This window comes from Chiloscyllium plagiosum, chromosome 41 (assembly GCF_004010195.1).
Source record: "Chiloscyllium plagiosum isolate BGI_BamShark_2017 chromosome 41, ASM401019v2, whole genome shotgun sequence".
NCBI lineage: Eukaryota > Metazoa > Chordata > Chondrichthyes > Orectolobiformes > Hemiscylliidae > Chiloscyllium > Chiloscyllium plagiosum.
This window is the reverse complement of record NC_057750.1, coordinates 9,454,421-9,467,003: the sequence shown is the minus strand read 5'-3', so window position 1 is coordinate 9,467,003 and position 12,583 is coordinate 9,454,421. Positions and strand designations below refer to the sequence as shown.

General features: G+C 53.3%; 1 protein-coding gene across 1 annotated transcript; it reads right to left on the bottom strand.

Annotated features, from left to right (window-relative positions):
- Nucleotides 1–1,756: 1,756 nt before the first annotated feature.
- On the bottom strand, nucleotides 1,757–9,668 carry LOC122542700 (dapper 1-like). Its single transcript, XM_043680678.1, has 2 exons — nucleotides 9,374–9,668; nucleotides 1,757–4,184 (listed from the first exon to the last, which is right to left on the bottom strand). Exons 1-2 carry the CDS (start codon nucleotides 9,666–9,668, stop codon nucleotides 2,167–2,169), a joined length of 2,313 nt encoding a protein of 770 aa, XP_043536613.1. The 3' UTR covers nucleotides 1,757–2,166.
- Nucleotides 9,669–12,583: the final 2,915 nt, after the last annotated feature.

Here is a 12,583-nt window from a genome sequence, read left to right as displayed (position 1 = left end):
TTCAGGTGAGAGGGGAAAGATATAAAAGAGACCTAAGGGGCAACTTTTTCATGCAGAGGATGGTACGTGTATGGAATGAGCTGCCAGAGGAAGTGGTGGAGGCTGGTACAATTACAACATTTAAGAGGCATTTGGATGGGTATATGTTTAGGAAGGGTTTGGAGGGATATGGGCCGGGTGCTGGCAGGTGGGACTAGATTGGGTTGGGATATCTGGCTGGCATGGACGGGTCGGACCGAAGGGTCTGTTTCCGTGCTGTACATCTCTATGATTCTATGATTCTATGTTGCTGGGAATGGAGGGTTTGAGCTATAAGGAGAGGCTGGATAGACTGGGACGAACAGGAATAGGAAAGCTTTGGAGGGATATGGGCCACGAGCAGGCAGGTGGGGCTAGTTTAGTTTGGGATTATGGTCAGCATGGACTGGTTGGGCCGAAGGGTCTGTTTCCGTGCTGTCTAACTCTATGTGAATTAAACTTAGAACTAGAATTAGATTTTATTGCCAATGTACAGGAATACTGTGAAAAGGTTATTAAATTGCCATTTCTGGCGCTACCTTAGGTACAAAGGTAGCTAGATACAAAAGCTTAGGTATAAATTAGAGAAATAAAGAAATGGAGTTAAAAATTCAGCATTACGGGCTTTGTAAAGCAGAGAAAGAGGAAGAAAAGATAACAGCAGACCAAGTCCGCACTGGGCTTCACCTTGGGACTAGGAGTCCAGTTACACAGATCAGGAGGGGGAAGTGACACCATGGAGGCATTTGGATACCAACAATTGGGAATTTAAAACGTAGGGCGTTGCTGGGATGAGGAGCCAGCTCTGGTTGGCGATGGGTAAAGGAATGTCTTAAACACAGAGACATAGAAAATGGGAGGTGTAGGCCATCCGGCCACTCGAGCCTGCTCCGCCATTCAATACGATCGTGGCTGACCTTTCAACTCAGCGCCCCCCCGTATTTGCTTCCTTCCCGTTTCCATCGGTTCCCTCAGAACTGTATCCTACTCCTTTGCGAAAATATTCAATGTTTAGGCCACAACCGCTTCCTGGGGCAGAGAATTCCACAGGCGCGCCCGCTCTCTGGATGAGGATATTTCTCCTCATCATAGTCCTACCCTGTAGGCCTTAGACCCGTAACCTCCTAGTTCCAGAATCCCAGGTCTTTGGGAACATCCTTTAGCCTGTCTATTTCCGCTGGACTTTTATTGATTTTTATGAGATGGAAGGGGGTGAGGCAGCTTTAGAGACAGAAGGATTGAGCTTTTGCATGACCCTTGACCACAGAAGCCTTCTGTCTAACTGTTACCTCAAGAAACAGAGTTAAATAAATTGCAGTTCGCTAACAATTCATATTCCTCCTTTAGCAGAATCCATGACACCCACCCTGGGAAAAATATGAACACTTCCTGTTGTGCCTTGCCAACTAATTGAAACTGTCCCCTGATGGCTGCCATCTTGAATTGACTCCCATTGAAGACAGGCTTTTTGAGGCCCAAATCCTCTCGCCAATGAATACAGAAACAGCGACTCAGATAGCACCCCTCGCGCCCACAGGTCAGAAAACTGCAGCTTCAAATCCCGCTCTGAGGCTGTAGGCCCCACTGACTAGGCCAACAAATCCCCACCGCCTGGCGCCAAGGGAAGTCCGCACTCCCACACGTGCCATCTTGCAGGTGTGGCTCCAACCCGAGTCATCCCCAAACCCCCCACCCTGCCAATCGCTGTCCTTCTTCCCCTCCATTTGACCCCTTCCGCACCCCAACACCAACATCCTACCAATCATTGACCCCTTCCCCAACCCAGACCCGACCAGTGTTCCCTCCTACCCTGCGTAAAAGATCGCATGGCCACCATTTGGAAAGGAAGGAGTTCCCGTTGCTTTACGGTGGGGGGGGGGGGGGAGGTGGGGCGGGGAGGGGGGAAGGGGAGGACGGGGGCGGGGCAGCGAGAAAAGAAAATACCACAGTTGGCCGGCTGGTTTGTCCCTGGGATCTTTCTGTGCGCGGTGGCGGCCTCTGCGCCCGCTGACGTTGACAACACGCTTCCACAAATTAGCGAGTTGGCTGCAAAAGCGCTTTCCCACCCCGGAACGATCCCGAGGCGACCGGGAGGCGGCGGGAACTCGAAACGCCAGTCCGCCCGTCGGTCCACTGGCCAGCCCTTGGTCACACGGTGGTCATCACCTTGAGGGAGCCCGTCCGAAAGCGGAGGATCTTCTTCTTCAGGGCGTGCGAGGCTTTGATCTTCACGAAGGCCTTGGGTGGCCCAGACTCACGGCCTGTAGCCTGCGGGCTCAGCTGCTGGGGCCAGACGAGGCCGGCGGCCTCCTCCTCCTCCCCCTCCTCCTCCTCGTCCGTATCGCTGGAGCAGCTGCTGAGGCCTGGCGACTGGGCCTCGCTCAGGCTCGACTCGCTGTCCCCGAAGCAGTTGGCGGCGTAGACCCGGGCGCCGGGTGCCCTCCCCTCCTCCCCATCCCCCTCCTCCTCCTCCCCCCCGCCCCCTGGCCCGCGATGCCGGGCCGGATATTCCGAGTCGCTCCCCGGATTCCCCTGAGGCTTCAGGTACCTCCTGGGCCTTCTCCGCCCGTCGGCCTGGGGGTAGGGCTCACAGCTGGGGGGCAGGGCTGACCCCTCATCCCGGGAGATCTCCGCTGTCGACCTCCAGCGCCGGTGATAGCCGTTGGGATGCCGCCTGGAGCGTGTCGGCCTGGCTCCCGTCACCTCGTCCCGCTCCACGGTGTTGTACTTGATGCAAGGCACCCCGTGCCGGTTCAGGAGGCTGTTCTCTGACTGGGAGCGGCAGGTCTTCTTGCCCCTGGGGGAGGGCCTCCGCCCACTCCGCTTGGCCGGCTCGCTCTCCTCGCTGAAGCGGCACTTCTTGCTCGAGGCCTTGCCCTTCTCCCGGAAGCCAGGGGGCGCCCCAGCCTCAGGCGAGGCGTCGACGGAGCGCCCTTTGCTCAGCGGCGGCCCCTTGGCCTTACCGCCGTGGCTGGAGGCATGGGCTTTGTACGACTGCTGAGCCGGGATGTACTGCGCGCTGACCATCTGGTACCCGCCGTCGTCTCCCCCGGGCGACCTCCGGCCCCCGCTGACCTCCGACCCCGGTGGTTTGTCAAAGGGCGGCGAACGGAGCTCTGAGGACTCGGGTCTAGCAGACATGAAGGCCTGACGCCTCTCATCGAGGAAGGCCTGAGACCTGTCATCGAGGAAGGCCTGAGGCCTGTTGTCGAGGAAGGCCTGAGACCTGTTGTCGAGAAAGGCCTGATGCCTGTCATCAAGGAAAGCCTGAGACCTGTCGTTCAGTTCGTACACGTTCTGGTAGTAGTTCTCCTGAGGGGAAGCCCTCGTGGCCGGATGATAATTCAGCTCATGATACTCGAGAGAGGTGGGCCTCATGGGAGGCGTGTTAGCCATGAGCCGGATCGGCTTCCTCAGGCTCTGCTGTGAATTCTGGCCCTCGTCCACGCTCTTTTGCTGCTGGATAGCAGCGGCGAAGCTGTCCACGGATTGGCAGGAGGGGATGTTTTTCTTGACGGACAGGTGCTCCCTGCTGGAAGTCCACTGAGGCCTGTACTTGGGCGACGGCAGGCTCCCGTCGAAGCTGTGGGAACTCGGGATATTCCTGCGCTCGGACGAAGGCCAGACCTGATCGCAGCCTGCGCCGGGGGGATTGGCAGCCTCCGTGCTCCTCTGGCACATGCTGCTCTGCCTCATTAGGCCTTTCATGGCCTCTGTGCTGAAGCTAGTCCTTGGCTTGCTGGGCCGAACCGGGTAGACGCGTTTGTGTACCAGGCCTGCGATGTAGTTCTCCAGCCTCTTCGAGTGCACGGCCTCCAGGCCCGGGGGCAGATCGCCCTGGGAGCCGAAGAACATCTCGCCATCGTCGTCCAGCTTGTAGCTGCTCAGGTAGGAGGTGGGTGAGAGGGGCTTCTCCTCGCTGTTGGCCCTCAGCATCTGGGGGCACAGTAGCGGACTCTGCACAGCCATGGCGTGCAGGGGGCTCGGGTACGGGAAGAGGTCCAGGCCATCGCGGGTGATCAGGTCGCACTGGTACTTGGGCTGCACGTCCATCAGGGCCTCGAACGAGTCCGCGTGATTGGCTGAGAAGGAACGCGGCACAGAGGAGACATAGTCACTGTCAGCGTAGCTCAGACTCTCCTCCCGGTCCAGGTGCAGAGGCTCCGCTGGGAAAGAGAAAGGTTATTGACGTTAGAGCAGGGACAGCACGGGGTTAGATACAGAGTAAAACTCCCTCTATGCTGTCCCCCATCAAACACTCCCAGGACAGGGACAGCATGGGGTTAGATACAGAGTAAAGGTCCCTCTACACTGTCCCCCATCAAACACTCCCAGGGACAGTGACAGTACGGGGTTAGATACAGAGTAAAACTCCCTCTACACTGTCCCCCATCAAACACTCCCAGAATAGGGACAGCATTGGGTTAGATACAGAGTAAAGCTCTCTCTACACTGTCCCCATCAAACATCCAAGGGACAGGGAGAGCACAGGGTTAGATACAGAGTAAAGCTCTCTCTACACTGTCCCCCCATCAAACACTCCAAGGGACAGGGAGAGCACAGGGTTAGATACAGAGTGAAGCTCCCTCAACACTGTCCCCATCAAACCCTCCCAGGGACAGCACAGGGTTAGATACAGAGTAAAGCTGCCTCTACATTATTCCCCCATCAATCACTCTCAGGGACAGGGACAGCACAGAGGGCTCGAGACAGCGTAAAGCTCCCTCTATTTTTTTAAACTGAAAATAATGTCCCCTGTGGACACCAATTACTCCCTGGATGCAGACAACATGGGATTAGGTCGACCACAGAACTCACTGACTCTTTTAAAGCGAAATTAAATCTGCCTCCACACTTTCCCATCAAACATTCCCAGGACAGGGACAGTCATAGAGTCATACAGCATGAAAGAGGCGCTTCAGCCCATCAAGTCTATGCTGATCTATCTACACTGCTCCGACCTGACCCACAAAGGGCCCATCACTTTGAATGTTATGACATTTCAAGTGCTGTTCCAAGTAATTTTAAAGGTTGCAAGGGTTTCCCACCTCAAATACTCTCCCAGGCAGTGCATTCCAGACCCCCGCCACCCTCTGGGTGAAACATGTTTCCCTCAAATTCCCTTTAAACCTCCTGCCTTTCACCTTAAAATGAGGCCCCCCTTTGTTATTGACTTGGGGGGACTCAGTTGCTTTCTATTCATCCAATCCATGCCCCTCATAAACAAGGAGAAAGTGAGGGCTGCAGATGCTGGAGATCAGAGCTGAAAAATGTGTTGCTGGAAAAGCGCAGCAGGTCAGGCAGCATCCAAGGAGCAGGAGAATCGACGTTTCGGGCATAAGCCCTTCTTCAGGAACATACACACCTTTGTCAGGGTCCCCTCTCTACCTCCTCTGCCTCCCGTCGCTAAGCCAATCCGTCTTGCCGAGTTACCCTGGATACCACAAACTAGTGCCTTCTGTACCATTCTTCCGCGTGGGGCCTGGTCAAAGGCCTTGCTCAAGTCCATATAAACTACATCAACTGCTCTCCCCTCATCAAGCCTTTCGGACAACCCGTCAGCTTTGTCAGTCAAGAATGACCCGCCTCTGACAAAACCATGTCAACTCTCCGAGATAGAAATTGCTGGAAAAGCTCAGCAGGTCTGTTAGAACGCTGAGGAAGGGGGTCACTCAACCCGAAACATTGACTCTGATTTCTCTCTGCAGACCTGCTGAGCTTTTCCAGCAATTTCTATTTTTGTTTCTGACTTTGGTTTCGATTTCTAATCAAACTCTGTCTCACTAAATGGTGATTAATTCACTCCTTCTCTTCACTGGCTTCCCCAGCACTGACGTGAGACTCACTGGTCTGTAGTTCCCTGGTCTAACATCTACCACCCTTCTTGACAAGTGGGACCACGTTGGTTGTCCTCCAGTCACCTGTCACCTCCCCAGGAACCAGTTAAAAACGTGGGTCGGGGACCCTGGGAGTTCCTCCCCCACCTCCCACAGCAGCTTGGGATTCAACTCATCCGGGCCTGGGGATTTGTCCACGTTGAAACCTCCTAATAACACCTCGCTCGCCGAATCCATCTGCTCACAGCATCCCCCACTCTCCCCAAATTCTGTCACATCCTCTTTCTCCTGAGTAAAGGCAGAAGTGAGGTATTCGTTCAACTCCCTACCAATGTCCTCCGTCTCTGCACGCAGCCTGCCCTCTTGACTCCGAATGGAATCTCTTGGTTATCCACTTCCCCTGAAGGCCCTGTCTTCTCACCCTCTCCCCCTGCCTGAAGTTGTGGTGACTCTCAGGTTAACCCCCCCACCCCCGCCCCCGCCCCCTCCACCCCACCCCCAGTCGCCTCTCTCTCTCTTTACTGAGAGAGCAGCTCTGGTTGGACAATGGCCACATTATCTAATGTAGGTTGGCAAGAAGGCCACATCTTCTCAACCTTACCCCTCGCCTGAGGTGTGTTATCGCCTGTCCCAGCTTCGTTCTCCTAATCATGTTCATTAGATCCCCCTAGCAACGGTTTAGAGACAGAGTAAAGCTCCTTATACACAGTTCACCATCAAACACTCCCAGAACAGGGACAGCACAGGGCTAGATACAGAGTAAAGTTCCCTCTACACTGTCCCTCCATCAAACATTCTCAGGATAGGGAGAGCGCGGGGTTAGATACAGAGTAAAGCTCTCTCTACACTGTCCCACCATCAAACACTCCCAGGGACAGGGACAACACGGGGTTAGATACAGAATAAAGCTCCCTCTACACTGTCCCTCCATCAAACACTCCCAGGACAGGAACAGCACAGGGTTAGATAGTGACTAATGTATGTTTTACAGAAGAAGGAAATATGAAACTGGGGGAAGGGATGGTTCATGCTTTTGTGTGAGGAAGCCGAAGCTGTGCACGCTTCAAGAGCGAGTGTGGGGTATGAGTCAAATGATTCTGCACCTTTCACCACCTCCATCTGTTCAGAGCTGTATCTCTGCTGCCAAGCCTCACCCCTGGCATCAGGCGTATTTCCCAAGGAGAGATTTGTCTGTCTGTGGGCAGGGGGGGGTGGTGAAGCAGCATGGAAGTGGGGCAGCTCAGTGGCATTTCGAGACACATGAGCTCAGATCCAACCAAATGGCGGGCTAGTATTGAGGGAGTGAATGGCCTCTTCCTATCCCCCGCTCATGAATCTGTGGATTGCTCTGCCCCAGAGTGTGGTGGGACACTGAACACATTTCCAGGCAGAGAGAGGTTTTGAACAAGTGGTGAGTTGGAGGGTTATGGAGAGCAGATAGGACGGTGGGGTTGAGACCAGGATGAGATCAGCCATGATGGTATGGAATGGCAGAGCAGGCCCGGCAGGGCCTGAATGGCCTCCTCCCGCCCCTAGCTCTGGTGAGATGTTCCCTCAACCCACCTCAGGGGCGGCGTTCATGACCCTTGACCCTGAAAACAGGGAATGTCGCTTTGTGAGTGTCTGGAAAATGATGATGGTTACTATGGTTGAATATCCAGCCAGCAGGGGCAGACCAGACTGAGGTGACAGGGAGGACTGCTCGAGTTAGGAGTCCTATTAGAGGTTGGGGGTGGAAAGAGAGGACATTGAGCTGAACGGGAACAAACTAAAAAAAAAACCAGCCTGCAATAAGGTTGAAGAGATTCAGCAAGATTCCGGAATGTTCCACCCAGGGCAGCAGGAGGGCAGATTAAACCATAGCTTGCCAAAAGAAAGAAAGCGGATTGCCTGGATTCTCAAAAGGCCAGGATTTGCAGGCTCATAAGGAGAACTTTCAAAGGGAGGTCCCTTAAAGGAGAGACATCCTGAGCCCCCACTCCCTGAGAATGTCAACATGCCTTGTGGGCATCATGGTGGCTCAGTGGTTGGCACTACTGCCTCACAGTGCCAGGGACCTGGGTTCGGTTCCAGCCTCGGGCGACTGTCTGTGTGGAGTTTGCACCTTCTCCCTGTGTCTGCATGGGTTTGCTCTGGGTGCTCCGGTTTCCTCCCACAGTCCAAAGATGTGCTGGTTAGGGTGGATTGGCCATGCTAAATTACCCCATAGTGTTCAGGGATGTATAGGTTAGGGTGGACTGGCCATGAGAAATTGCCGCATAGTGTTCAGGGATGTGTAAGTTAGGGTGGATTGGCCATGCTAAATTACCCCATAGTGTTCAGAGATGTATAGGTTAGGGTGGATTGGCCATGCTAAATTACCCCATAGTGTTCAGGGATGTGTAGGTTAGGGTGGATTGGCCGTGCTAAATTACCCCATAGTGTTCAGGGATGTGCAGGTTAGGGTGGATTGGCCATGCTAAATTACCCCATAGTGTTCAGGGATGCGTAGGTTCGGTACATTAGTCAGGGGTAAATATATACACTAATAGGGTAGGGGAATGGAGCTGGGTTACTCTTTGGAGGGTTGGTATGGACGTGTTGGGCCGAAGGGCCTGTTACCACACTGTAGGGATCCTCTTAGAGTTGGGATGTTATGTTGAGGTTAGACAGGACATTGGTGAGGCCTTTTCTGGAATACTGCATGCAGTCCTGTTATAGGAAGGATATTATTAAGCTGGAGAGGGTTCAGAAGACATTTACCAGGATGTTTCCGGAACTGGACGGCTTGAGTTACGAGGAAAGCCTACAGATTCTGGGATTTATTTCAATGGAGGAGGTTGAGGGGTGACCTTATTAGATTAGATTCCCTACAGTGTGGAAACAGACCCTTTGGCCCAACCAGTCCACACCGACCCTCCGAAGAGTAACCCACCCAGACTCATTTCCCGCTGACTAATGCACCTAACACTACGGGCAATTTAGCACGGCCAATTCACCTGCTTTGGATTGTGGGAGGAAACCGGAGCACCCGGAGGAAACCCACACAGACACGGGGAGAATGTGCAAACTCCGCACAGACAGTCACCCGAGGCTGGAATCAAACCTGGGACCCTGGTGATGTGAGGCAGCAGTGCTAAGGCCTCTGCCATCGTGATTGATAAAATGAAAAGGGGTATAGATAAGGTGAATGACAGATATATTTTCCCTAGGATGGGAAATTCAGGACTAAGATGAGAGGAGAAAGATTTTTAAAAAAAGGACGAGGGCCAACCTTTTTACACAGAGAGTGGTTCGTGTGTGGAATAAATCTCCAGAGGATAGGATGAATGTGGTTACAACATTATTTAAGTTACACCATTTAAAGACACTTGGATAAAAACATTGGATAAAGGAAAGGTTTAGGAAGAGATAGATCAGGAGCGGGCAGGAGGGACTAGTTTAGCTTGAGATTATGGTCGGCAAGGACTGGGTGGGCCGAAGGGCCTGTTTCTGTGCTGTAGGACTCTCCGACTGCAGGTCAGCTGCTCAACACCTACCTAAAGATTTAGGTCGTTCATTTGCATAATTCATGCGAGCCTCTGCCAAACCAATCCATGGATAGTTGCATGCAGCAGATTGGAAATTGGAAAAGCATTCGGCAAAGATGGAGGCAGAGGAATCGGAGAGAGCGGGGGACGGACCCTCGCTCAGTTCATAGAAGCCTGCAGCAGGGAGGAGAGATGGGGTGAAGGGGTGGAGAGAGAGACAGGGAGGAAAGCAGAAGGTGAGGGGATGGTGGTGGTGAGGGGAGAGGTAGAGAAAAATCAGAGCGTTAGGGTGAGGCTCCAACATTCGCTCAGTCTAGCCGCATACAAGCCTCCAACAACCAACGACAGCAGGGGGAAGGGTTTGCTCAGCAGCTCCGGGAATTTACAGAAGGAAGAGGGAGTAGGCTCGAACACAACAAGACGTCAAAGGCGAACTGTATCGCACTGGGGTATGGGACAGGGAGAGGACAGGTCGGTCGCTGTATAACACTGGGGTACAGTACTGGTGGGGACAGGTCAGTCGCTGTGTAACACTGGGGTACAGTATTAGTGGGGACAGGTCAGTCGCTGTATAACACTGGGGTACAGTATTAGTGGGGACAGGTCAGTCGCTGTATAACACAGGACACAGTACTGGTGGGGACAGGTCAGTCGCTGTGTAACACTGGGGTACAGTACTGGTGGAGACAGGTCTGTCACTGTATAACACTGGGGTACAGTACTGGTGGGGACGGGTCTGTCACTGTATAACACTGGGGTACAGAACTGGGTGGGGACAGGTACTGTCACTGCATAACACTGGGGTACAGTACTGGTGTAGACGGGTCTGTCACTGTATAACACTGGGGTACAGTACTGGTGGGGACGGGTCTGTCACTGTACAACACTGGGGTACAGTACAGGTGGGGACAGGTCTGTCACTGCATAACACTGGGGTACAGTACTGGGTGGGGACATGTCTGTCTCTGTATAACACCGGGGTACAGTACTGGTGGGGACAGGTCTGTCACTTATAACACTGGGGTACCGTACTGGGTGGGGACAGGTCTGTCACTGTACAACACTTGAGTACAGTAATGGTGGGGACAGGCCTGTCTCTGTGTATCACTGGGGTACAGTACTGGAGAGGGCAGGTCCGTGTCTGTGTAACACTGAGGTACAGTACGGGGGGAAAAGGTCTGTCTCTGTGTAACACTGGGGTACAGTATGGGTGGGGAAAGGTCTGTCTCTGTGTAACACTGCGGTACAGTCCTGGTGGGGACAGATCTGTCACTGTATAACACTGGGGTACAGTACTGGTGGGGACAGGTCTGTCTGTGTATAACACTGCGGTACAGTACTGGTGGGGACAGATCTGTCACTGTATAACACTGGGGTACAGTACTGGTGGGGACAGGTCTGTCACTGTATAACACTGGGATACAGTACTGGTGGGGACAGGTCTGTCTGTGTCTAACACTGGGGTACAGTACTGGTGGGGACAGGTCTGTCACTGTGCAACACTTGGGTACAGTAATGGTGGGGACAGGCCTGTCTCTATATAACACTGGGGTACAGTACTGGTGGGGACAGGTCTGTCACTGTATAAAACTGGGGTACAGTACTGGTGGGGACAGGTCTGTCACTGAATAACACTGGGGTACAGTACTGGTGGGGACAGGTCTCTCACTGTATAAAACTGGGGTACAGTCGTGGTGGGGACAGGTCTGTCTCTGTATAACACTGGGCTACAGTACTGATGGGGTCAGGTCTGTCTCTGTGTCACTGTATAACACTGGGGTACAGTACTGGTGGGGACAGGTCTGTCTCTGTATAACACTGGGGTACAGTACTGGGTGTTTACCAGGTTAATGAAGGCTATTGCATAATAGTTTGATTGCTCGATTGGTTAACATGGTCCACACTGTCTAAAACTGATCTGAATATCTGGACGTTCCAATCAAAAATTACAGAGAATAATTTTGCACAGATTGTAATCTGCCTCACTGTGTGATTTTCCATAATCCTGTGAGCTCCATGTGGTTCTCCAATCGTGGCCTCTTCCAACTCCCTCCATTTATTCACTCCATCTTCGGCTGCCTGGGGTCATAGGCTGTAGGGCTGCTTTCCCAAACTCCTCTCTGCCTCTCTCTCTCTCTCTCTCTCGCCCTCCTTGAATCCACTGCTCTTACAGCCTACTTCCTTAATTAGTTGCCCTTCCTCGTATCTGTACGTGGTGTCAGTGTGAAAGATTTTGTTTGGGGCGGGGAGCTCCTCTGCAATGCATCGAGGTGTTCCCGCTTTCTTAAAGGTGCTATGTAAATGCAGGGTGCCAGTGGACCCACCTGTGCCCTCCTTTCGCAATCCCCTGACTTGGCTGCAGGTGATTGAGGGTGTCACCAAGTGACCCTGGTGAGGTGTTGTGGAATGTGCCCTGGGTGGTTGGGATGGAAGGGGAATGTCTGTTGGGGGAAGGGGGTCATGGGTTTGCAGGGGCTGTGCGGGTGTTGCAGGTTGAGGACGGGGTGGGGGGCTTTGCAGTGAAGGTACAGGTGAAGGTTCTCCTCCTCTTTTCTTCGTGAATGAACGTGAGCCAGGCTCCCTTCTTCAAACCGTCCGTCAAAGTGCGGGAAGACTGGCATCAGAGCTGGGCCAGGATGGCGATCAACTGCGTCAAGGGCATTCCTGGAGATGTTGCCACCTGCCGTGCCCTCAAACCCCAGCCCATTGGTCAGCTGACATGTCCAGCCTCTTGACCCCCTGCCTCTCTACACCAATCGGCAAGCAGGAAGACCCTTTCTCCAATGGGATAACGGTTAACCCACTGGCCAATCAGTCTACTTCTCCCCCTGTTGCTCTCCGTACTTTGGTACTCAATAGTGAGACCTTAAATCTTTTCAGAAGATGGTGGTTCCTTCTGATGTTTGCTGATGGGTTTTCCCCCCTCAGGGTTACACACAGCAGTGTTGATCTTCAGAGGTGATGTGGAGGAGCCGGCGTTGGACTGGGGTGGACAAAGTTAAACATCACACAACACCAGGTTATAGTCCGACAGGTTTATTTAGCTCGAGGTCTGATGAAGGGGCAGCACTCTGAAAGCTTGTACTGTACTGTTGCGATTATAACCTGGTGGTGTGTGATTTTTAACGTGGTGTTCAGAGGCCAGTTCGGGAAGGGTGGAGTGAAAACGGGTCAGGGATTCGGTCAAGGCAACTGATGATCACATCGGCTGTGGTTGGC